The sequence below is a fragment of the Galendromus occidentalis genome, unplaced genomic scaffold, assembly GCF_000255335.2.
Source record: "Galendromus occidentalis unplaced genomic scaffold, Mocc_1.1 scf7180000075612, whole genome shotgun sequence".
Taxonomy (NCBI): Eukaryota; Metazoa; Arthropoda; class Arachnida; order Mesostigmata; family Phytoseiidae; genus Galendromus; species Galendromus occidentalis.
In genome coordinates, this window is record NW_003803602.1 from 648,926 (window position 1) to 673,612 (window position 24,687).

The 24,687-nt window shown below is 51.6% G+C and overlaps 5 protein-coding genes, 1 long non-coding RNA gene and 1 other non-coding gene across 7 annotated transcripts in view; 2 read left to right on the forward strand and 5 right to left on the reverse strand.

The window, feature by feature from the left end:
* Positions 1-444: 444 nt before the first annotated feature.
* Positions 445-4,570, forward strand: LOC100899588 (mitochondrial intermediate peptidase). The gene is made up of 13 exons (XM_003737669.1): positions 445-794; positions 987-1,109; positions 1,228-1,367; positions 1,453-1,719; positions 1,821-2,032; positions 2,191-2,351; positions 2,437-2,553; positions 2,953-3,178; positions 3,281-3,414; positions 3,518-3,673; positions 3,775-3,863; positions 3,952-4,178; positions 4,312-4,570. The coding sequence occupies exons 1-13, from the start codon at positions 657-659 to the stop codon at positions 4,401-4,403; spliced, it is 2,082 nt and encodes a 693-aa protein (XP_003737717.1). The 5' UTR covers positions 445-656; the 3' UTR covers positions 4,404-4,570.
* A 1,324-nt stretch (positions 4,571-5,894) lies between these two features.
* On the reverse strand, positions 5,895-5,966 carry TRNAQ-UUG (transfer RNA glutamine (anticodon UUG)). The gene has a single exon. It is a non-coding gene; the product is annotated as a tRNA-Gln (tRNA).
* Positions 5,967-7,554: 1,588 nt separating this feature from the next.
* Syx17 (syntaxin 17) lies at positions 7,555-9,445 on the reverse strand. Its single transcript, XM_003737671.2, has 5 exons — positions 9,123-9,445; positions 8,657-8,849; positions 8,410-8,528; positions 8,095-8,313; positions 7,555-8,015 (listed from the first exon to the last, which is right to left on the reverse strand). Exons 1-5 carry the CDS (start codon positions 9,276-9,278, stop codon positions 7,767-7,769), a joined length of 936 nt encoding a protein of 311 aa, XP_003737719.1. The 5' UTR covers positions 9,279-9,445; the 3' UTR covers positions 7,555-7,766.
* A 385-nt stretch (positions 9,446-9,830) lies between these two features.
* LOC100900007 (uncharacterized) lies at positions 9,831-10,685 on the reverse strand. Its single transcript, XR_145173.1, has 3 exons — positions 10,614-10,685; positions 10,433-10,526; positions 9,831-10,316 (listed from the first exon to the last, which is right to left on the reverse strand). It is a non-coding gene; the product is annotated as an uncharacterized LOC100900007 (long non-coding RNA).
* Positions 10,686-13,399: 2,714 nt separating this feature from the next.
* LOC100900150 (shematrin-like protein 3) lies at positions 13,400-13,910 on the reverse strand. Its single transcript, XM_003737672.1, has 2 exons — positions 13,872-13,910; positions 13,400-13,733 (listed from the first exon to the last, which is right to left on the reverse strand). Exons 1-2 carry the CDS (start codon positions 13,887-13,889, stop codon positions 13,437-13,439), a joined length of 315 nt encoding a protein of 104 aa, XP_003737720.1. The 5' UTR covers positions 13,890-13,910; the 3' UTR covers positions 13,400-13,436.
* A 3,143-nt stretch (positions 13,911-17,053) lies between these two features.
* The window catches only part of LOC100901857 (inactive phospholipase C-like protein 1), a 35,155-nt gene continuing 27,521 nt past the window's right edge, over positions 17,054-24,687 (reverse strand). Inside the window, 5 exon segments of the mRNA XM_018639957.2 lie at positions 17,054-17,350; positions 17,461-17,902; positions 18,054-18,363; positions 18,563-18,787; positions 19,150-19,338. Coding sequence (XP_018495473.2) covers positions 17,066-17,350; positions 17,461-17,902; positions 18,054-18,363; positions 18,563-18,787; positions 19,150-19,338 — 1,451 coding nt within the window. The 3' untranslated portion in view covers positions 17,054-17,065.
* On the forward strand, positions 20,144-24,577 carry LOC100899732 (uncharacterized). The gene is made up of 6 exons (XM_003737670.2): positions 20,144-20,397; positions 20,927-22,813; positions 22,913-23,377; positions 23,485-23,817; positions 23,958-24,136; positions 24,234-24,577. The coding sequence occupies exons 2-6, from the start codon at positions 21,112-21,114 to the stop codon at positions 24,483-24,485; spliced, it is 2,931 nt and encodes a 976-aa protein (XP_003737718.1). The 5' UTR covers positions 20,144-20,397; positions 20,927-21,111; the 3' UTR covers positions 24,486-24,577.

Here is a 24,687-nt window from a genome sequence, read left to right on the forward strand (position 1 = left end):
AACCTAGTCTCGCCGTAGCTCAGCACTTATACACGAGAGGCGAACCGATACGTATTGCCAGCAACGGATTGCAACATGAATATTTGAGACTTAGATGAAACAGAGCTAGCCATCCACTATTGATAGCATTATTAGACTATTTTCTAGACGAATACTTCAGAGAACTCTCACTGATTCGACAACTCAGATTAATGATCGAATGAGTTTTACAATGAGAAATAGGTCCCTGGTGTACGGACTCATGAATTTTGGTTCAATAAAAGAGAGCTCATCAAGCAATCCGTCGAGTCCGGGTGAATTTGCCCGTTTTCAGGAGCGAGCTCCGATGGCTCATTCCAACGTCATGGCATGTTCCCATCATGGGGCTCGGGGAGAATCAGGAGGCGCGGGTTTCGTCTGCTTCGAACGGATAATATTGTCATTCGCGCACACACATGAGAGTGAGTGCCCTCTGCAACAACGCGTGATCTAGCGCGGAGCTCTCTTGTGGAAGGGAGAAAATGATTGAAAAAAAATATAGTTCAAGTGCATGATTCCACAAGAGGACCGAAGACTCCCGCCCAGAGTGGGTCAGCGCGTGGGAGTAATTACCCTGGACTTTCGAACAGGAATCGTCTCTGGAGAGTTCTCGTCTCGAAGTCAGAGCGGCGAACATCATGTTCGGAGCAATTCGAACACTCAGTCGAAGTGGTCAAGTCAGAAACTTCATTAGGAGATTGAATACTTCCCATTTCGCGCAGTTCAACAGCGTCGAACACAGTCCGGATTGGAGGCTTTCCTTGAAAGAGCGAACGGTAAGGTCTGCGAAAAATTCGGGTCGGTAATCGAATCGCGCAGGTGATCTGCTCCTGTCACCGCGCGGTCCCTATTCGACCTCCGATCGGAATTCTGAGGGAGAAGCTCCCAGCGACAATGAGTCCTCCGCGCTCTGAGATGCTGAGATCGCATTGAGCCAATTTTTCATTGACCGCCGTTTTCTCCTGCAGGGTCTCTTCGAACTCCCGGAGCTCGCGAGCCCTCATGGATTCATCATTCTGAGGGACAAGGCCATCACGGAGGCCGAGAATCTCATAGCAGAGGCTGTTTCTCCTGATCGTAAACGGAAAATGGTTCGTTGAAGGGTTTCCGCCTCTCCATGATAGTCGCGGAAATACTCGATCGGGTTCCCCATGTAGAATTTTGAGGGCGCACGGCAAGGGATTGAAGCGATTTCGCTACTTCCTACAGGTGCAGATATTCGACGACCTCTCGGACTGTCTGTGCCGTGTGGCGGACCTGGCGGAGTTTGTCAGGACTGGGCACCCCGATGCAAGATTCAGCAGTGCGGCGCGCGAGGCATCGGTCGCCATCTCGAGCCTCGTCGAGCAGTGAGTTCCGTTCAGACCGAGCCATTCCCTCAAAAGACTTGACGATTCAAATGCAGAGACCGAGGACGATTTTGCTCATACGCAGGTTGAATACGAACGTAGCGCTGTATTCAGCGCTGCGATCCGTGGTGGAGGGCGAGGATATAGTTCCGACGAACGCGATAGAGAAACACGTGGGTCGACTGTTCTTGTTCGATTTCGAGCAGTGCGGAATCCACCTCGACGAGAGAACCCGGAAGGACGTTGTGGCACTCAACGATCACATATTATATACGGGTAGCTACTTTCTACAAAATTCGCAGAAACCGCGAGTTGTCTCGAACAAGGTTTTGCCACAGAACCTCAGGCCATTGTGAGTTTGACGGGTGTGATTCGATTCCGTGCCATATTGCGAAATTTGGCCGCTGGAAGTCATTCCGTGACGATACCCGATAACTGAGGCGTCGCTTCCAGCTTCAACCCGAATGAAACGAGTACCTTCGCCGTAACGGGTCTCAATGCCGATTCTCCTCAAGAAGCCATCCGGGAAACGACCTACAAAATCTTCCTGCTGCCTGACGACGAACAAATGAGTCTGCTCGACAACCTGTTGGAATCACGGCAAGAATTGGCGCAGCTTTGCGGCTTCAAAACGCACGCACACCGCGTACTGAAAGGAAGTATAGGTTCGTTTGTGAGCTATCCGAGACGCTCAATTCCTGATCATGCATAAATCCAACGGTCCGGACATGATTGGTTGGTTCGACCGCTGAAACAAAACTTGGCGTCAACACTCCTTTTCTGCGGAGAGAACTTGCCTTGACCAAATTCAGTCTCATTGCAGCGGACACGCCGGAAAACGTTCACTCGTTCTTGAGCTATCTCTCGAAAGAGCTCCGGCCGAGAGCGGAGAAAGATTACCAAGAGATGCTCCGAATGAAGAAGACCTGTTCAAGACATGTGAAGAGCCTCGAGGCTTGGGACATACCTTTCTTTTCCTCCCAGGTACTAAAACGGCATTACGCATTCCCTTCCGATGCATACCGCACACGTATTGTGCAGCAGACTGAAGCGATTGCTCCTTTTTCAGGCAAAACTCAACAAGTTCGTTCTCAGCCCGCAGGAATACATGGCGTACCTGAGCTTGTCGACTTGCATGGAGGGCCTCGATATGATTTTCCAGAGTCTCTACGGCGTGACCATTCGGGTGAGAGTCAGCAGAGAAGAGGGGAGAGTTTCATGTTATTCACGATTTTCTCCGGAATCTCACGATCGGAAGCAAAGTAAAGAGACGGACTTCGAGTGGAGCTCGAGGTGGATTGGCGACCGGGTCGGGACCGCGTGCGACGCGGTAGGTAGACTGTGTGAGACTGATGTTCATGTTCCCAGCGGACCTCGTCGATTGCCACAGGGCGAGGGAGATTCGAGGGAAGAGGGAAAGCTTACCGGGCCGCCACCACCGAGCTTTATTGAGGTACCAATAGGGTATCCGTGACATTTCCCATTAGATCTGATCTCGACCTGGAGGGATCGGGGAAAATGTTCGCCAAGTTTCGCGGAACTGGAGAGGTGGCTTTATGATGGAGAGATCCTTTTTCACTTGAAGGTTGCCGATCCCCTGCCTGGAGAGTTATGGCATCCTAGCGTGATAAAAATGATTGTGAAAGACACCAGGATATCCGACGACCCGATCGGGATCATCTACTGCGATCTATTCGAGAGAGCGCAGAAACCGCATCAGGACTGCCATTTCACAATTCAGGGCGGCCGGCGGAAAGCTGACGGATCCTATCAGATTCCAAAGGTTGTGCTCATGTTGAATCTGCCTCGCGGTGAGTACGTCGTTATTCATCAACGACGCTGATGCTAGAGTTGACACTGACCTTTGAAGAATTATCACCTTCCCCCGATTTCGAGATAATATCCTGATCCAGCTTCACCTCCTCTTCTCACCCCTGCGTCGATGGACAATCTCTTTCACGAGATGGGTCACGCCATGCACTCGATGTTGGCTCGGACCGAGTATCAGCACGTAACCGGGACTCGCTGCGCGACCGATTTGGCGGAGGTAAAAGAGAGATACTGCGATCCGAAGGGGTTTCCTTCAAGGCTCGGGCAGCGCTCGTCGATCAATGAACTTTTGAGCTTCTTTCAAGTCGCAGCTGTTCCAGGTTCCGTCGATTCTGATGGAGTATTTCGCGTCCGACCCTCGGGTAGTGACACGGTTTGCGCGGCACTATAAAACCGGGGAACCGATGCCCGCGATCTTGGCATCGAACTTGGAAGCGTCCAGGGTAATCTTTCAAGCGAGTGAGACTCAGCTGCAGGTAGGGACGATGAATCGAAGATGACCTGCCGTTCTCCCAATTTGTATTTGTCCCTTGCGCCTCGATGGAAAACGAGCGGTGATGTTTCCCTCTCCGATTAGGTCTTCTACGCCTTCGTCGATCATGCGTACCACTCACAATATCCGCGACAGAAGAGCACGACAGAGATTCTGCGTGAGGTTCAGAATGAGTGAGTACCCATCCGAAGATGGAACGAGATTTCGTCCCTAACACTTCTCAAGTCCCGATATGAATGAAGATTTCTTTATTGAACGCAGACACTACGGCGTTCCTTTCGTGGAGAATACCGCTTGGCAACTGCGGTTCGGTCATCTCGTTGGCTACGGAGCGAAGTATTACTCGTACCTGATGTCGAGAGCGGTGGCAGCCTCATTTTGGCAGAAAGCTTTCAAAGCTGATCCCTTAAGCAGGGAAGCCGGACTGAGCTATCGGGAGAAAGTTCTCGCTCACGGGGGCTCCCTGCCCCCAGCGGAACTTGTCAGAGGCAAGTTGGATCGAGTCAGCTCTTTTCCTCTATCACCGGCCTCGGCTCGCTGCCGTCATCCGATCGCTCGCCGCCGAGTCGATCCACAGCCGTCGCGGCGCAGCGTGACCTAATTCCAGCTCGTTCTTTGCAGATTTTCTTGGTTTGGAGCGCCTGAACACGCAGAAACTTGCGGAGGCTCTCATTCGTGACATCGACCACCGTTCACCACAGAGTGATTCGTGATTTTCGAAGACAGTGAATTATTAATTTAACGTGTATATAAGAATGCCCAAGAATATGGCATTCGGACCCCCTTGATTGGGAGTTCCGAGTTTGTTAGAGCCGAACTTGAGTTCAGTGGTGCGACTCAAATAACGCAATCTATTACGATAAACACAGGACTGAATTGACCTGACGCCTGAATCGATCACTTAATTTCGGGTACCGTATTCTCAAGGATTCATCCTTGAGGATCCGTTGATGACGCCATCAGGAGTAGCTAGTACTCTCTATGGTGAGCGCAAAGACGCCGCGCCGGCGCTGTCGTAGAGGAATGCGAACTTCAGAAATCGATTGAGATTATTTCCCAGGTCGATAGAAACAATACTAACAATTATCATGGTATCCGTACCTCAATCCTTGCTCGTACTGACTGAGAGTTGCGTCTGTCGTCAATTTTATCAAACTCTTCGGTCTTGCGGCTACCTGACGGGAGTTTACGTCGTGGATGTACATGGAGAAGCGGAGGGACGGTCCTAGACGTTTCACAGGCAGGAAGTCTCTGCGGACTTAGACGATCATCCCCCGAAGGCTCCATGAACACGGCGGTTCTACTTTAGGTTCGCGTCACTCGTCCATCTATCTGAACGAGGATCATGCGAGCCTCGTCCACCGGCTCGCGTTATATGTCCCAATTTGTTCATTTCTTCTGCTGGCTCGATTCCGATCTCTCCCAGATGCGAGCGCGATAGTTGGATGCTCGGAAGCGGGGAACCGTAGCCATTGATGCCGGGATCAACGGACTTCGACTATGTGCGGCCCGCCGGCTGCTATTGGAGTTGCCCGGCGACGCTCGTGTTGCCACCGAGCGCTGTTGCTATACTTATCGCTGTGACGTAATCATCGACCGATAAATCGATGCAAGGAACCGAAGCGTGGATTGATTCCCGCTTGTCTCGAATCGAATTTTTTCGCGATCTTGAATGGGCTAAGCATTTAGTTTATGTTCCTGGAGCTCGACCCGACTCTCAGGCCATCCACGATGCGGCTCATGGAGACTCACAACTACCATCCGGAGCACTACAGTGCAGCGCTGAAACTGGAAAGTTGCATCCGGATCATTCCCGCAGGAAGTGCGTTCGATGTTCGTCTGATTTTTCCCCCATTCCCGAAGCCATTGGTGGCGACGAGTCGGATCAATCGGATCCTCGCGGTTCGATTAGGTTTGATCCCACATCACACGTTCCATTTTTCGGTGGCGCGTCTAGAGTCCATCGAGACAACTCCCCAGGGCAGATGACTCAGAACATGTGCCTGTTCACGAGCATATCTCACAAACGGCGGGGAAAGGTCTGCGATGTTTTCCTCCATAAGGGTTCCGGTTTTCAGCGGCTCTTGGGTCAAGTGGTATCATTCCCGCCGCCGCGTCAGTGCGGGAGTTCCTCGGATCATGAGCCGGACAGGCCCGAATCCCGCACCGCTCGCACAACATTGGAAGTAAGATGGCAAAAAATAAGGTTCCACCGAGATTTGAACTCGGATCGCTGGATTCAAAGTCCAGAGTGCTAACCATTACACCATGGAACCACACCGACTCCGTTACGGTTCCGAAGGAGCAAAAGCTTGTTTCCAGCATCAGCCAATCGTCAGCGACAACGCGGCGGGCAACGATTGCGCCGCCCGCCCGACAATTCAGGTATTGGATACCCCGTCAAGTCCGCAAACTGATGTATTGTCGATACTGTTCTGCAGTCAAATCCCAGAACAGGTCACGCTCCAGGTTCCTAAACGCTCGGGGCAAATAGAGAATCGCAGTAGGGGATCATATAGAGAGCGAGTGGGACAACGCTTAGGATAAATCAATCGAGAGAAGATGAATAACACCGTACGGCCCTCTCCCCGCCTTGGACCGATTACACGTCTTCATATCGTTGTCTCCAAGATTTTTCTTTGGAATGCCATTTCTGTGATCGAGTCCTTCCAACGAAACCCGTCGAGCAGGATACCCGCATCAAGGCTCTCTGAAGTCTGTCCCGCGCACAGTCCCGGGACGCGATTGATGACGAGAGAGTGGGCAGAAGAGGATGAACGCATTCAAACTGCGAATGCTCTCTCCCATCCTTGCTGTGGCCCGAGAACGAATGATATCTCAAATTTCTCGATGGCTTAGCCACGGGTGATCCAATCATGCTCTATGGAGAATCCCAGACACCTCAAACTCACTTTCTATATCTCCTTCGATTATGTCGGAATCGTCCTCCGCTCGACAGAGACCACGGAGTCCCGTCGGACCCTGGCTGCGAGGTTTTGGCGGAAGCAACGGGTATTTAGAGCTTCGGCGGAGCACAGTCCACATGGAGATGCTAGGCGATGAGTTTAGCTTTGTGTCGATCGCTAGATGCTTGGGTTCTGAACCTCATCTAGTTTGATCTACTTAGTGAGCCTCATCCCTCCCTTAGCTCCATATCACTCCCGCAGCTCGTGGAGGCTCGGTCGAGTGACTTTGTGTCAGGCGGACAATCAGAACTCCGAATCAGAGTCTTAAACGATGAAAGCGAAGAAGATATTTCTCAATTCTTCGGAATCTTTCGACAACATCAGGCGGTCTCATGAGTCCCGTCCGGCTTGCGGACCCTTGACGATGCGGTCGTCGACCTCACTTGATTCGAGTCTCGAACTCCCCTATTATCACTGAAAACGCGTCTCCACCGGATGGCATTGCACGTTCGCAATTCGCCGTTCTTTTCGGATTTCGCCGGACCGCATTCTGCCCCACACCGAAGCAGTTTGGCTCTGTGGTCGCGATCGCGAATCGCCCCCCCTCTCCGATGGAGATCCTCTCCGCGAAAATTTTCCCTGTCCTCAATGCGATCGACAGACTTCACGCCTCTTCGGACTTGTCGCTCAGGGGCTCGGATGCCTCTTCGGCCCCTTGTAGGTCCACCGAGGCGAGCTATTTTTCCTTCCGTGCACACGTCGCGTCACGCTCCCAACCTCTGAAGAAACACGCCCTCTAGGTCTCCCTGATGGGAGTCTTCAGGCTTCCATCGGCTCACGGATCTCGGAACGCTTTACGACCAGTCCGAGAGTCTCATTCTATTGTGTTACATGCATTAATAATATTATCAACACCAAATTGGCATCGCAATGTAAGGTCCGGAACAACCGGAAATAATTTTATCGGAATATCCGTTCCGGAGCTCGCGCGGCAAACTCCAAACCTGTACAAATAGGCACTGATGCGCGATAAAACACTGTATTATGAACGGCAACGTATGTGTATGTACACGACATCGGTCAAGAATTAGGATCACAGTATCGGGTCGTTAACCCTTGAAGTCCATCCGAGTGTTTTCGAGCTGGAAGTCACCAGCTCCGGAGATCAATTCATTGCTGGTTACCATCAACTTCTGGATTCTCCGAGGTCCGTAGAGCTGGCATCCGAAAACGTGGACCGAGTGGGTTGAGATTATTGAACTTATGCAGAACCTTCCCACCGGCATACCCGAGCGCTCCTCCAATCATCGAAGTTGCGAAACCAATGCGAACTCCCGCGATAGCACCAATCGGACCACCAGCCGCGAAACCCACTGTCAGACCCACGATAGGCAGAGCCGCGGTCTTGAGATGCCTCGCCTAGAAAGAGGATTTCAAATCATGCTCTATGTGCGTCTCCGAGGAAATATCGAGCTTAAGAGGCGGATCGAGAGCGTACCTGCGCTAGGAGGAGCTCGCCGCGCGTCACGTTGGTGGCTGCCGTTTCCACATGATGCTCTATAGCCTCCAAAGCTTCTCCTTGCTCGACCACGCTGTCTTTCAAATCGCCCATCATCTCTTTGAGGACTTGCATGTCTTGAGTGAGGGACTCAAGATCCTGAGCCTGCTCGCGAAGCCGCTCACATTCGTTTATCAGTAATAATTCCTGCATCGAGTTCTGCAAGAGAAGTTGGAGCGAGTTTTCTCCAGGAAGGAATTATCTCAACCTCATCCTTCATCAGAGATAGTCGTTTTGCTTTCATTCGGAACTCACTTGAGTGGCAGCAGTGTCGTCGGAGTAAGCAGAATTCGAATTTGTACGATCCCCGTCGGGCTTCGGTGAGACTTCGGACGATTGATGGGAACGGAGCCGATCGAAGTCAGAGTCGATCACTGCAGATTAGTCGAACGGCTTAGCATCAAGTCGCACCTCTTTGCCCTAGCAGTAGGAGTCGTACGCGGGAAATTCCGCATGCTGATGAGAATTTACTATGGAGATGAAACTTTTCTGGGACCCTCACCGATTCGCGCCCTCTTCAGAGCCTCGTGGATTTCGCGACGGCTCGTCTCCGCAGCTTTGTCAAACCTGCTTAGATCCTCATCTTTCACGCTCGATTTCATCTCTTCAATCTGCCGCAGATCCTGCGTGAGCAGAGATAAGGCATGACGAACGCGCTCTCGGTACGTTGAGGCGAACTTCGGTTCGTGACTCATCTGCAAGAACGATAGTGCTGATTGCGGCGTGCTCTACTTGTATACGCATCTACGGGGCTCCGGGCTTCTGAACAGATCGAGAGCATAAGCATCGCTGGCCCTCGGGAGTTCGGGAGTATTGGGCAGCGCAGTGCTTGAAAGGCAAACTGAACGAGATAGATATATGTCCATCGGAAATTAGAAGAGGACGTAAGGACAAGGACTCGCGAAAACATCCCGAAACTGATCTCCGAGTTCTCCCGATTGTCAGGTCTTGATTCCGAGAGTGAGTACCTGTAACTCGAGTAACGCATCGTCTAGTTGCTTCATGTGCTGTGCGATTCCGTTCTCGATCAGCTGTTTCAGTCCGAATGAAACTTGTTTGAATGGCACTTTTCGTTTGGCGCGCCATTTTGCGGGCTCCTCTTCGAATGACTTCTCCATGTCCATGAGAGATCATCCAAGCGAATTGTCACGAACAAAGGTAAGATGTCGCATCCGCTCTCAGAACAGAAGTAGGTCCCATCGAAGGGGTAGTACGCGTATGCTGGACGATGTTCTCCGTATCGCTGGTGGTCTGTGGTGCACACTCTCTTCTCGCAGCAGCAGCTCCTCCCGATTGTTATTGTTACTGCGGATGATGAAGTGATCCTCGCCGCAGGCGACTCCTGGTGACGCGGCGCTGCAGCAATCGGTTGATTTCTGGATGGCAGGGGAATGACTATTATTGGTTATTATGGCAGGAATCGAAGTGCTGAACGGGAAGCAATTCCGACGAAAATTTCAATCTCGCCCAGAGGACGGCTCAACATCGTATCTTGGAGGAATATTCCCTGTGGCAGGGAGAGAAGAGGCTGTCTGACTACGAAAAGCACGGATGATCCGGAGTTGCGCGTGCCCTGATGTTCTCGAATTTTTGTACCCGATAGATACGACCCTCTAATGGTTCGGAGAGGAGGAGCTCTGTCCCCATGCTCATATAGACGACTGAGGTTCGGTACATAAAGATGACATAATTTATTCGAGTGAGAATCGGCTCCAGCGTTAAGGAGCGTGGAATAGCCGCTCACATGGCACACGAATGATCGTGCGAAATCTGGCATCGGCAATCAGAAATATCGTCATGTGCTTCGCTGGAGAGGAATCTCAATCATATCTTAAATTATGATACATGATTGATTTAGTCATTTTCCGAATACTCAATATCCTCAGGGCTATCTAAGAGTATGTGTCCAGTGCTACCCAGGAGCATAACTCCGTCTCGCACTCACAATTCACAAACAACATTTGTGAAATACATTGAGCTCAAATACACTTTTGAGCTCAATCAATCTTCGCTATCGAGAGAGCCTACGGGGGAGCTCGGGGGCTTCCCCGATAATTCTTTCACACGCCAAGTGAACTCTCTAATGTATCGGATGAATTTCCTCGGCGGAGACATCAAGTTGGTGCATCCGCCCATCGCGCTCGTCACGGCTTGGTAAAACGCTGTAAGATAATCCCACATCATTATCCTCGGGAATATGTTCCCCTATTGATTATTGAATACATGAAATGGTTTCGAAGTGCCGACCGAAAATTCTAAGTGATCGAGTTTGACTGACCATCATCGTGCAAGCGACCGATGTGCAAGCCCGCATCGGACCATATGCGACCCGCAAGGTCGAGAGTGTCGAAAGTACGGATGTCGGGAGTCAACTGGAATAGATCCCAAGCATGTAGAATGACGAGCAGCTGAGACGCACGCGCGTATCTTGAACGCTGTATGACTGAATGGACACTCACGTCTCTGATGATCTCGGCAGGGACCATGATTGTTGGAGGGCACTGGTCCAAGTCTTTATCCTTATATGGTGCCGCCATAGTATTCAACCTTTCACCGCTTGCCCGCACGGCTTCACTGCGAAGGACCGGCAGGCTTAGTTCAAGAACAGAAGCAATGTCCAGGACTAAGGGTGGCTATTCAAATAATCGAGGGAACTTCCTCACGTTTCTCCCTGCGGGAGGCACGCGCTCTCCAAGAAATAAATGCGACCAACGGTCCACGCTTCGATTCTTCGACAGAGGATAGCGAGCCTTGCCTCTCCGATGTTCGACTTATCCAGCCGCAGCAACGACCTCATATCGTTCATCAGCCGTTTAACATGCTGAGTGATCCCGATGACTCGATCTTCGATTCCCCCGACACGTTCGTAATGATCGGCTATCGGACCGGAAAGAATCGGTGAGCGGATGCTTCTCTCCAGAGTCGTCATGATTGGAAGTTGGAGAGATAGTCTCCCATAGTCAAGGCGCGATTCGAGAACCTACCTGCTGCGAGGAAAAGTGTCGCCGCCTCCACAAATAGGTGGGCTCGAGTGGCCCCATCGTCCTCCAGCAAGCCTCGAGCTTCGATGCTGCGAGCCGACTCCATCCACACGTCCGGCGTTGGATTCTTCTCCTCGTGCCGCCCCAGATTGTAAGCATTCGAGAGTACCTTACCCCAGTGGTAAGGGTTCTTTGGAGCCAGTTCATCTTGGAATTTGTGAGGCACAGGCCTCGTGTCGAAAAATGAACCCGGGGGAGGATCCTTCATGGGAATCGTTTGGGCAAATCCGCCGAATTCAAGTCTGAATGTCCCCTTCTCGGCGGCTGGAGTTTTCTTCTCTTCCGAAGACGGACCGGGCTCACACGGAGGCGGGATGAGTTTCGAAACTGATGGGCGGCGTCGCTTCGAGCCTCCCGAACTCGAGCTCGAACTCGAATTTCTGCGGAAAGTGACTCTAGTAACCACTCCTTCATGCTGTAGGATGATGACGTCCTGGGCTGCTTTTGCGTGAGGGTCGATAATGGGAGCCGGTCGGGACGGCTCGACGTCCATTTCTTCAGGGTCAGTCGATTTGAAGCTCGAGGAGGTACTCGAGGAGCCGAGCGCCCGCGTTGGCGCGAGGGAGCTCAGATCGGACACTTCTTCGATATCGTCCTCAAGAAATCGTAAACCGAGATCTTCCTCTGCTCCTCTGAACCCTACAAACATTCCTGCCGGTTCTCTCATTTCCATGAATCTTGTCATTTCCACGATTCGTCCGATCGCCAACATTCGTTCCAAATTCTGAACCTCTCGAACGCTTCCCGCCTGTGTTTGCTCTCCACTCGTCGCTAAGACCTCTCCCAACGCTCTGGCCTCCCCAGCCACTTCGAGTCCTTCTAGCGCTCCGACTCTTTCCAACGCTCCGACTTCGACCACCGCTCCGACCTCCTCAACCGCTCCCAAATCCTCCACAACTGCTTCGCCTGATCGCTCTGCCTCGCTCTTTTCTGTCCCGACTCCGCAGACCGTTGCACGGAGCTCCATGCTCCCGGCTCGAGATCTACTTTGGCTGGCAGGACCGGGCGCGAGAACCAGTACACTCGGCCGTGTTCCGGATGAGGTGTCAGGAGCGTTCGGCTTCTCTGAACTTTTACCTTTCTTGGATGGACTCACAGAATAATGTTGGTCAGAGCCTTCGTCTGTAGATTCCGAGAGTCGTTTTCTCGGATCTTTGTCGGTGGACATCTTGGACGGGGCTCCGTAGATTCGATGATCGAGCGTTATCACAATGGGAATTCACAGTTGCTTCCAGATGAGCTTCCCCGGAAAGTCACAATCTACTCCTCTGTCCTCTGGTCCTGTGATTCTCCAGGGGAGCTCCAATGAGCCGTAGCGGTGGAATTCCGAGGTGATTTCACCAACCCAATTTCCCCACTTACTGATTCCCTTTTAGAGATGGGATGCGTCACGCACTGCACGAGCTACCCAAGATTCACTCTCTCTCTCCCGGCGTCGAACATGGAGTGCAAGCGATTCCGATGTGATCACGCACAACGTGCGAATACACAGACTCTTTTTCGACCCTGCGACCGAATCATTCCGCACACCGACTCGGAGCCACGATCCGAGGCTCATCAGCCCATGCGATTTTCCTGCGATATCGGGTCGATACATACGACGGCTCCGGAAGCTTTTTGATTTTGTGGTCTTACGAGGCGAGACAGTTGTGGCGAGAACCCGTACGATAGACGGCAGTCGTGCAACGGATTCTCACAGTACCGTTTCGCATCAGTTATTAGTGGATCTCAACTAGTCCGAGGGATCTGAGCCTGATCCCGAAGAAGTGAGCGGATGGAAGTCGTTCCTTCGATCCAACGTTAGCCTCTACACAGCTCTAGGAGCTCGTTGGAACACAGGACAGAGTCTCTCGTCTCGGAGCCCTCCTTCGCGTCGGGCGCACGAGCCCCCAGCGTATCCTGTACTTATCGGAAACGTCCTCGGGTGCAGAGTCCATAATTTCGCGGGACCCTCTTCTCTCAACCCGAGAAAACTCTTCTCTTCCATCATGAGCTTCTAGTTTCTATCAGCTGATCCCTCATCGATCATTGGTCATGAACACCTTCCCGAGTCGCCTGCCGAGTGTCGCCGGGACACCGATCCGTGATTATCTCGATTTCTTTTCGCGATCATGATTACCTATCTCATCGTCTACTCGCTCGTACATCAGTTGTTGCTGGTGAGGAAAGTTTGTGTAATTGACAAGGCCTGACTGAACCCTTTATTCTCAAGTCACTACGAAGGGGTGCGTGATTCGCCTCCTACCACCAGCCATAGCCCCAACCTCCGTAGCCTCCATACAGACCGCCGTAACCAAAACCGCCGTAGAGACCTCCGTAGCCGTAATAGGGATAGCCGTAGCCACCCCAGAGGTACCCTCCGTAAGGATAATACCCATATCCGCCGTAGAACGAACGTTTCATCCGAGAGTTTCGGATAGGAGTATTGTCTGGTGGAGCTGTTAGCATGGCAGGTGCGGCGGCTGACGGAGCAGCTGCAGAGGGACCGGCAGCCAACTGCTGAGCATAACAGACACCGACGATCAAAGAAATCGCCAACTGGAGGGGAGAGTATGCACAAATTAATTCGAACCCACATTATACAACTTGGGGAGCTCCAGGGAAAGACTCCGCATGAGTTGACTTCTTCTATCGGGCTGAAACAGGGGATGAAAGTCTGAGAGCTTCGATTCTTACCAGCAGTCTCACAGTCATGTTGAGGCTCGCCGTTTTCACCTGACTCGATCAAATGAAGTCCGGATGACGGAGGAGACGTAAAGCGAAGAATTTATACTCGATGTGGACCCATACACTGTCGGGAGCGGCTGAGGAGGGAAAATCACGGTTAGTCGCGAGGGTGTATGAAATTCTTCCCGAGACGTCTCTCGCTCGCTGCCTCAAACGTTCGTTCATTTAAGCGAACAAAATCTCTCGATTGTGAAGTTTCTGGCAGAGATTTACGTAATTCTGAAACAAGAGGAAGCGAAAGCTCAGTAGGAATAATAATAATATACCGTAGAGATTGGATCTGTCCTCATCGAAGCGAAGAAGCCATCCATACGTGTTTATCGCTTGTAGCAAACGTCCTTCTAAAGCGAGCGGCGCATTTTGTTATGATCAAAATTCGCGTTTTCCGACTCCAGAAAGCCCCATCCATAGAAAGTCTCACTCAATGCAAACCGAGTCACGCGAACTCGTGTCTTTTGCGAGTTGAATCCAGACCGAACTTCTGGGAGCCGAACACCGCAATCATGGCGATGTCGGGGACTTACGCAATACTAGGAGAAAAAACGCTTAGCAGCGACGCTCTTGACGAGCTCCTGACGGCTTTAATTCGAGTGGAGACTTACGACGACTAGGCTAAGAATCGATCCCGCGTTAATACATCACGGGTCTGTGAAGAATGCTACCGGCTAGCGGTGAGTCTTCTCATCGCTGTCATCCGCCCGGAAAAAAGGCTGGAGAAAGCCCAAGCCCTCCTCCCGGCTCGCTGAGCAGGACTCACAAACTCGGCTCGACCTTCCCCACGATCGATAGTCTTTTTGGAGAACTTTCACAATCGATTGAGACTTCGCAGAACTCCAACGTGAGTTTCTTTGACTTTCATTTAAGGATGGGGAATCGACTTCGTACAAGCCGGTGGCCAGAGTGCTCACGCGGCGCGATATCATCATTGAGTCACGCAAGATATTGGTCTTCCCTTAAGAGGACGATAAAAATTCAATTCCCTAGGCAAAAAATCGAATCCGAAAGTAGAGAGCCTCATCGTTTCACTATGAAGCATCTTTCTTCTCTCCTAAGTAAGTACTGCTTCGATAAACTTTGATCATCGTCTCAGACTCCGTCTTGGAATAGGTTCCGTGTCAAGAAAATCGGGATGCCAACGGCTGGGCATCAGCGGTCTCTCAAGGGGTCCCAGAACCCTCAGCAAAGGCTATCCGAGGAGCTGTCGACATAGCGTCATCCGCCACCCTTCCAAAAGGAGCTGTCAGCCTTTCTGATGTGCGTTTCAAGCTGTCAATTTCCCGGCGGCTGGCGACGATATGCACCTTAAGACCTGGGATCGGGAGTCCCTCGTAGTCCGACGCCTCAATACGGGGAGACGGAAGCTCGATCGACTATTGCTCCATCTGTTCCTGATCAAACTTCTCCACTCAGTCGCGGAGATGAATCGCCGTTCAAATCTCTGCTTTCATCTGGAATCTAGGGAGAGTCTGGAGGAAGCAATGGAAACACCCTGCCGGTCTCGAGGAGCATTGTCATGAGCTACGACCGGAGTCCCTTTCGCATATATCCCTGCGTACGGATATCATCAGCCTCTGGCAACGCGTCGTGGAGAGGAAGCCCGGCTACACGAGGATAAATTGTTGTACCCTAATGGAACTCCACGAGCCAGAGATGTAGAGAAACTATCAGTAAACGTTCCAGTGCCCTCAGCTCGAGCAGCTAAATGTGATGAAGTGATGAGCTACGAGAACTCAAACCTCTGTATCACTTTTGACCGGCTCGGTGTATCGGAATGTCATGCCAGGCGAAGGTGTATGGGAAGTCGAGAGAAACCCATCGTCTCCTGGGGGGACTCTCGCGATCTGCACTCATAGATGGATGTTACATTGACAACGAAATCGTCCGAAAGAGTGTGCCCCCGAAAAATCACGATCAGAAATTAGGACGCTTGAATCGAGCAAGTCGCAGATCCGTTACAGACCCAGTTCATCGGATTCTTCGAAAATATAGGAAGAGGAAGCAGTCTTGCGTGATTCGAGTCACTGAAAGTTCACTTGTCCGTCATTCATCCTTCCGAGCTGTCGGCGGTGCTCGGCCCGAACAGGCTCGACAGCATCGGTTCCGTGGCGGGGGAATTTCCTCGCGATATAAGATTTCGCCGCACAAAGTGCCTGTCAACCCATCGCCACCATTGATCTCCTCAAGTGAGCCGCCAAGCTCCGGGATAGGTTCCCTTTGCTTCCGATGCGCTGGCTCTCGCCGATGAACGGTCCCTTATCGTTCCGAAACTCTTCGACTCGAAAAGCCAGCCGAGTCTTGCCCAGGGACGAAGATCGGGGACTCGATGCTGATTTCGAGGTTTGAGACCGTCATAGGCTCCTGCTGTTCAAGAACGAAGGTCCCATCACAGACAGCTTCGACTGTGACTCGAAGTCCAACCGGATGGGGTTCAACGCGAAGGAGCCCACCATATTCCTGCCTGGATAGAAAAACTGATCTCTCAGTTTTCTCATAGTGTCTTTATTCTTCTTAATAATCACTGTATACTTTCCATTATGAGACATCATAGAGAGATACTGCCCGCAAAAAACAATCACAGACCCCATTGGAGGAACGGACATTTTTCTTCTGCTACGATGAGAGCTGGAACAATTCTAGTGTAACGATACGGTAGTCCATTAAGAGCCCGTTGTGCGCAAAACCTGCGCTCGGAACTGAACGGCAAATCGTCGCGCCTTCATGAGAGGAAAAGCCCGAATTTCTTGGAACACAGGAACACGCTTGCTTGTCGCGCTCTTAGCAGCGTCTCCGAGAACAGCCGGAAAGCACTCAAGAGAGACGACCTACAGAGCCGACAGAAATTTATGCATCCGGGGATGCTCAGCGGGTGTGTAAATTCGAAACGTAACTAAGCTGCATCGGAACAAATAGGTACGTATTGGTTGGAACACGTGGTTTGGAATGCATCTAAGTTTTCATCGGGATACCAGACTAGGAATCAAGTAACACACACTTCAGAGGGGTTTCCGTCACGTACATAAGGAGAAAAGGAACAACTATTCGCCTATAGAAACCGTGGGACAATAATGATGATAGATCGTGGTACAGATACAATACTACTCCCGAGAAATTAATTAGAACGCCGTCATAACAAACAGCAGTCGTCACAGACTTGTTGCAAGATCCTGTTGTGAAATTTGGATCGGTGACGAAGGCTTCTTCAAAATGCCTTTCTTGCTATGAGGTCGGCTCGGATCCGGACCCGGTGAGACGGGCGGAGGTGTGCAAGGCGCGCTCGACTGTTGCACGGGCGGCGTAATCGATAGGGACGATGAAGCACGATGGCGTTGGGGTCCGCTGCTCTGCGCTCCGTGGCTCTGATTCGCGCTTAGCAGGAGGGTTTTCTCTCGGAGGAAAATGCGTTCGGCAGCTTTCCTTAGACGAGTGATCTGTAAGCGATCGATCAATCGTCGATTAGATAATCGAATTGCAAAATGTCGAACCTCTCGGAGCAATTTCCACATAGCTCCATGGAGAGAGAATGTTGAGGAATGCTTGCCTGTTTGAGGTATGTTTGGCACTCATTGGTCAGCGAGTTGATGGACTCTATGCGTGATTCGATGTAGGACGCGTTCCAGATAAAGTTCTCGGTGGCTTTATCCGCTTTCTTACTCTTTTGGTTCGAACATAAGGAAGGTAGCTCTGTAGCATGCAATTGGATATTCTTGTAGAGGTCTTTGAGACCCTCACTGAGCTGGGACGCGTTCTGCACAACGTACGTGCACTCTTGTAATACCCTCTCGAAACACAGGAGACATTTCGCTGATTTCGGCCCGGTCGGTTCGCCACTTATTTGCACCTCAGGGAAAGCCCCGTTCGTATTAATACTGAAGGCGGAGATATCTTGACATCCTGCTAAACGTTGAACGAGAACTCTCAAGCACTGAGCAAGGTTCGAGCTCGTGGACAGGCCGCACTCCTCACAGAGTTCGATCATCGCCCTGTAATGAGAATGCTTTGAAGATCTTCCTCACGCGTTCGGCAAACTGCTTCAAAAAACTCTCGTATCGTAAGCTGCTCCGTCCCTCGATGGTTCACGGTCGGTTTTCTATGGCGCGATCCTCTCGCGATACACAGGTAGTGTGTACTTACTTATCGAGCGCGGCTTTCAATTTAGCGCATTCGCTGAGGAGGGTCGCCCCGTTTTTGCAGGTTTCGTCAACGGGTTTCAATCCAGTCGGACGGAGATCAGCTACACCACTTCCAGCAGATACCATTTTGGTTTGCCACGATCTCTTGCGCCTTAATTTCTTATCGTTCGACGATCGGCTACTAATCGTCACGTGGACAAACAATGTTGCGTTCAGAAGGGGATGTCCCGAATCGGCGAGGAGCGTCACATGCCGATAGCCTGGACGGAGACAGCTCACCGGTAGCGACCTTTGTCCGATAAAATCATCGCCTGTAATTTCATTAACAGGTGAGGGGCGATGCAGCAGCTGGAGCAGCATCGGAGAAATCTGCGAAATTCTCATCTGGGAATATTTTCCATCGCGAAAATCGTGCTGTCGTTGAGGCGAGCGAGCACGTCCGCGTATTGATCCGAGATAGTGAGGGAACGTAGCATCCTGCGCGGGATTCGAGTGTCCTCTCCGACTTACCGATGAAATCGTCATCCAACACCGTCAGTCGGAGAACCGCCAATTGCGGCGCCGTAATGGTGAACTCGAAACTTTCGTCGAAAATGGGATTTTGGCCCTCGTTTGAGACGGTTTTGGTTCGCGCCTCGGCACAATCATTCGGGATTCCGAAAACTTGCAGCATCACATAGGGATCAATCGAACTTGCTTTTACAGATGCTCCTCTAGGCAGAGGTAGTTGTTGACCTTGAGGGAGAAGAAGTGCTTAGATTCCCATTGTTGCCGATGGAGCTCCTTATCTGTTCAGAGGATCCCCGGCGGCAGGATTCAACATGCCTTCCCACCATGAAGCGAGAATCTAACGATTAGGGATGACGCGTGCCAGTTCTTTCTCCCTAGCTTTCCAAGCGCCGAACGACTCCCGAAACGGCATTAGACATCTTAAGCTCGAACAGCTAGGTGTTAGGCTTCCTCGGGCTCTCCCTCACTCGACCTCAGGGACTCAATGCTCTATCCCGGAATGAAGGATAATCGTGAAGCCTAGGATTCATCGGGTCACGAGTCAGCATCGGGGAACAGTACTCGATAGTGAAGCTACAAATGATTACCCGAAATGAGTTTTATCCTCAGGTACATAGGTTCCGTGTCAGTAACGATTTCTTTTCTGAAAGCGTTGAAAACGGTCCAGGGTTGACGTAAACACGACGGCTTCAGGACATATCCGCAGCGTCCGTTTTGAGAGAACCAGCCTCGGTAAATATCCATCGGTGCAGAAGACTGCTGAAAATTCGTTGATGCTGCAAAGGAAGCGAAAAATTCTCAGGACTACGCTACAACCTATTCGAAGTACTGACCGAAGTCAGGCTCAGTTGGGCATACGCTTCGGCTAGACCTCATGAGGAGCGCATTCAGAATTTCGTGGTCTAGTCGCGTTGGATCAGAAATGGAATTTTCTAAGCATTCATCGCGAACAGCTCCTCGGATTCGGCTCCGCAAACAAAGACGCACGCTATCCCGTCGCGGATGACTGATGTCTTTGCGGTGACGGCATTCCGGATCGCGTGTAAATTCCGAAATTGCATTCGTTAGAGCTTGGAGTAATCGAAATGATTGAGTCTCGATTCAGGAATGATCGTTCGCGATGCTCTCGTTGCTTCCTGCGTAAGTTTGAGTCGCCCGGCGTCATGAGACGGGTGGTGCGTCTGAGAATGATTTCATTTCGTGACTCCACGCCGTCGAAGACAGAAAATCCGCCAGGGGTTCTCGGCCGGGCCATCCCGAGAATTCCGTTAGGGAGGGAGTCGAAATCTTTTTGCTGGCTGGATTCGCGGGATCCGGGTTCGACCCGGCTCGCTTGATGCTCGGGACGATCGAGCTCCGTTCCACACAGAGTTGAAGCAACTCGGTCCGGGAAATATTATTAGGCGTCTATTGCGACAAAAATGCGACGTGGAAATTGACGGATGACTCGCTCAACGCTCGAACGTGACGGGGGCTGGGGCGTTTGCGGAGGATTCGAAAAGAGCCAGCACGCCTCTTGACTCCTAAAGCAGTCCAAGGATCAACTGAGGGAGCTTTGAAACTTGATCCCGCATACTTGCCGCGGCTGCATTCGGAGTAAGCCGGTCAAGGATTGAGGGGGCCTCACGGGCATCCATAAGGATGCGGAATCCTTCCCGTACGCTACCCATGTCCGAAGCCGACGGTAGGTACTCCTACCCGGAATCGTCAGCATTGGCGGAGAATCCGTTCAGTTTAAAGCGATCGTGCGACTGGCGGTTGGATTAAGGTGAATCGTCTCGCATTGCCACTACCCATCGGATGACCCACATCGTGACAGGACCAGCTTCTGTACGGTATGCGGAAGTTCATCTTAGACTCCGAGCACGGATGTCAAAGACATGTGCTGAGTGTTTCGAGCAGCCCGCGGGGAAATGCCCGCTGGCCCGCGTCCGATCCCAAGTAATACTTTGGGATCATATTTGTATATCTCTTCACAATTCCAATCGACTTTGAATAGTTGGAGGCGTTGTGGAATACTTCCGGAGGTTTCTCGGTGAATGACTTCGATGGGACGATGAACTGTTTGTGCTCGTTGAACTTCCCGATTCCTCCGGAAGAAAAAATAAATAAATACACGGAAATACTACACAAATAGCTCAGACGGGGCCCGCGGGTTCCTCCGACGCGGTGCTCCTTTGTGGCCGGCCAAGCCTTTCTCACTTCGACACTCCTGCTCGGAGTTCGAAGACGCTCGCTCCGTCGCATGTTTCCTGAACCGCGAAGCCCGGGATCGTCGGGCCTGGAATTTCGGGGACGGGAGTTCCGCTTCGGCTTGGTCATTGCAAGAGTAACGACTTGGAAAGTACAGACGATTTCTTGCAGATAGCACTGGTTCCTTTTGAGGCACGTCGCAAAGCCGCGGATCAACACGCCCACGCTAATTCCGTCTAGATGCCAAATCCTTTTCGTTCGAGAATATTATCTTCCGAGGGGGCGGTGCCCCATCGAGAGTCGTCTCATTCGAGCGGGACCCCGTTCACTGAGTGGTTGGTGCTTCACCTATCACCATGGTGTGGTTTCTCACGGCAGCGCTCTGTCTGACTGTGCCGGCGGCGGTGGTCGTCCAAGGCCAGACTCGGGACTGCGAATTAGGTCCGAAAAAAATCACCTCCAGACCACCTGCGTTTTCCCTTGGGGATTTAGGGAAATCCATCGCTATTTGGAGTGAAGTTACCGTGCCAGCCGTCAAGGAGACATACGTCGTCCGAGAAGTTTTCGACAAAGAATCGGACAGGTACTTCCTGGAATTCTACGATGACAAGAAATTCTGGAAAGTGCTCGTCGATCGTAAGCTCGACTTGTACTACACCTACACCGATGACAAATGCAATCAGTTGGAGAAAAAGGCGCTCGCTGATTTCTTGAAGCGAAATTATCTCTTCAAAGCGCTCGGGCTATTCGAAGTACCGGATTCAGGATTCCTCGGACCGGCATCACTCTTCGACGCTTTCGCCAACGGCAACGGAGAAGTCGGAGGCTTCAACAACTGCGAAGACTTTGACCGACTCATACCTTGCGAAAAATACAATGTTTGCAAAGGCGGTGAGATCACCTACTGGTATAGCGACAAGAACTATCAGAGCTCCGGCCAGGCGAAGAGTCGACCCCTTCGTTTGCGGATGGCGGTAGGAGTTACAGTCGACATTCTGAGCACCAGGGTCTTCGACAAAAGCCAAGACCTTTTCATCCCCACCGGTCTCTCGTGCATGAATTCGAAGTGTCCCCATCCTAAGATGCCTTTCGATACCGGTCGCCGCTCGTTCGTCGGTGAAGTCGTGATAAAGACCGACTCGAGCGATTACACTCTCGTTTCGCAGCTCAACGGACTGGTGATTCCGGCGCCCGACAGCAAGCCCGACGACTCAGAGCTCTCGGGAATCTATTCGTTCAGCATGTCGACTTTCCGAATCGACACCAACGGGATCGACATCGTTCCCAGCGACCGATACCAGGTCATTCATGACATCGGACACAACGTCGTTTACGAACGTTTCACCAAAGACGACCCCGACGACGTCGCCCTACAGCAGACGACTTGCAAGATCCTATCCGGTGAAGACTTCCATTTGGAGCTGCAAATCCCACCCTACGGAAGCATCGACCTCGAGCCGATATTCCTCAGAGCTCCCGTCGACGCATCCGGCAGCACAGTCACCCATCTGGAACAAAACCGAATAGGTTCCACAAAAACCGATGTCTACGAGGTGACCTTCTCCGATCTCTACACCGGCAACGGTTACCACCTGGACAGTCTCGTTGCCACGTACCACATGTCCACGACGGTGAAATCGCAAATCGTCGCGGTTGAGCTCAATGCGTTCAACACGTCATACGCAAACGTTTTCACGGCCACGATCTACCTGAGCAAATACGACAACGAGATCACCCAGCTGAACGAGAAGCTCCGAGTCGACGACTGTCCCGCCTTCCTGGACAAGAGCGAATCTCGTTGGCTCGAGATCAAGTTCAACGACGGCAGCTTCCAGAATCTCGCTCAGATCGAGAAGAGCGCCTTCCAGATCCGAGACGCGTTCACCGAGAAGCTCTACCGGGACTTCGGTGTCGATCCGATGCGGATCCCGCAAGTGAACGTCGACTTCGTCGACCAATCGGTTGTGGTCAACGCCCTTCTGCTCGAGAGACCGATGCTGTACAAAGCTTTCAACAGCCCCCTAATGAAAGACTTCAGTGTTCCCTCAAGGGTTCTCGGTAAGTGTTCCATCTGAGCGCACCGTGAGCGGGCTCGGACGAAGGTAAGCTCAATGAAACTGTAGAAACGTCTCCGTTAACCAAGCGTCTCCTTCACAGGAGTCATGAGCCAGCCCGCCTGCATGATCGCCTGCCTCGGAATGCGGGAGAACGAATGCACCGCGATCACGTACTGTGGCGCCACCTGCAGTATCAGCGACCTGCGGAACCCGTCCGCCAGCGCGCACGTGAAAGACTCGCGATCATGCGAACTGTATGAGAGAGCATTCGATCGCGAGATTCCGGTCTCTTCTCGGATTTTGCTCGATCTGAAGAGGGCTGTGACCACGACAGACACGAGAGAGAAGCTGAGCCTGAAATTCCAGGTCGACGCAGTGGATGGATCCAGCGAGAAATCACAAGTTGAGATCACCGCACTCGAAATGGATGACACGAAGAACTACGACAGTGCGTTCCATTACGACGAGAACAAGGTGGCCGTCGTCGAGACGTCATTCAAGATAGCAGCGGCCTCGAGCAGATTCAAACACAACGAGATTGCTTCTCTGGGATCTCTCGACCTTGGTAAGCATCGCCGTCATCCGGCTCGAGCAAATCCACAGCTGATGGACATTTTCCTCTGTTCCTCCGCAATCGCTGGATGTCACCAAAGTGCCTTCTTCTGCTTCCAGAGGTCTGCGCGATAGCTTGCAAAAATCGTCAGAATTGCGAAAGTTTCAGCTATTGCATGAACAGCATGGAGTGCATTATCTCAGAATATCACGATGTGCCTTCCGGAAGGCTCGAAGAGGACAATGAATGCATCGCTTATCAAAGAAAGTACACGGATCGATTCGAAAGATTTCCGGGGCTGACCGCGGGTCCGGCAGGAGCCCCAACCAAAGCTACTAACGCCGACAGCTGCGCCCAGAAGTGTATCGGAAGAGAGGATTGTAAGTCTTTCGAGTTCTGCCAATCGACCGGTGACTGTTTCTTCTTGAACACCCACATCGCAGATGCCTCCGGTGAGCATGATTTCTAGACGCAGTGAATTCCCGATTCCCTACGCACCTCGCCCTCGATCATCGTTCTTCATTATTTATAGCTATCGATACGATTAATATTTGTCGCTCTCTTGTCACTAATAAACTGTTCATCCGGACAGTCGTTGCCAAGGCGAGTAATATCATGTGCGACCACTATTCGAAGAAGTACCTCTTCGATTACACAATCATGCCGAAGAAGAGAGGAACTGGAGCGAAACGAACTGAATTGGCCAACTTCTCCAATATAACTCAAGCCACCTGCGCGAAAATGTGCTCCGAATGGTCCGATGTCGACACTGTGAGTATCCCCCGAGCAGAATATTCATCCGGTTCGGGATCTGGACTCAGGAAGACTCTTGCTAAAGGATCTTCTAAACTGAATTATCCCGTTCCAGGTCTGTCTCTCGTTCGACTTCTGCTCCCCCGCACCAGACAATACCGGACTGTGCACACTGCGCACTGTTGACGGTCGCGGGAAGCCGACGGACAGCCCGACATGCAATTTCTTCTACGTCACGGTACCGCCGACCGTGGGCGTCGTTAAACACGGTGCCGGATCGGCGATTGGTCTTTCCGTTCTCATGCTTTTCATCGGAGCGGGGGTCGCCGTTGGAAGTCTACTGCTCTACGGCAGATTCCTCGGCTGAGCGTAGATAAGTTTTTGATCGATGTTTGTACATTGGAAAAATCGGGAAAATTTTCTTTGCTCACTAAAGTGGAATCCATGAGAGTTCGACATCCAGAAGCCTCCTCATCCATCAGAAAATCGACTTGAGCACTGAGCTCATCGAAAAGATGCATTCATGAAAAGAGAGTCTTTCCGAAGGAACTATTCTCAAACGACGGTAC

Excerpts from the sequence above, each read along its gene's own strand:
- LOC100899588 (XM_003737669.1), top strand. The coding sequence starts at position 657 with ATGTTCGGAGCAATTCGAACACTCAGTCGAAGTGGTCAAGTCAGAAAC. Across the intron at positions 795-986 it reads TTTCCTTGAAAGAGCGAACG|GGTCTCTTCGAACTCCCGGA; the intron begins GTAAGGTCTGCG and ends TTTCTCCTGCAG. Across the intron at positions 4,179-4,311 it reads CCCAGCGGAACTTGTCAGAG|ATTTTCTTGGTTTGGAGCGC; the intron begins GCAAGTTGGATC and ends CGTTCTTTGCAG.
- Syx17 (XM_003737671.2), bottom strand. The coding sequence starts at position 9,278 with ATGGACATGGAGAAGTCATTCGAAGAGGAGCCCGCAAAATGGCGCGCC. Across the intron at positions 8,314-8,409 it reads ACGACACTGCTGCCACTCAA|AACTCGATGCAGGAATTATT; the intron begins GTGAGTTCCGAA and ends CTTCTCTTGCAG. Across the intron at positions 8,016-8,094 it reads GCGAGCTCCTCCTAGCGCAG|GCGAGGCATCTCAAGACCGC; the intron begins GTACGCTCTCGA and ends TCCTCTTTCTAG.
- LOC100899732 (XM_003737670.2), top strand. The coding sequence starts at position 21,112 with ATGGTGTGGTTTCTCACGGCAGCGCTCTGTCTGACTGTGCCGGCGGCG. Across the intron at positions 23,818-23,957 it reads CCACATCGCAGATGCCTCCG|TCGTTGCCAAGGCGAGTAAT; the intron begins GTGAGCATGATT and ends TCATCCGGACAG. Across the intron at positions 24,137-24,233 it reads AATGGTCCGATGTCGACACT|GTCTGTCTCTCGTTCGACTT; the intron begins GTGAGTATCCCC and ends ATCCCGTTCCAG.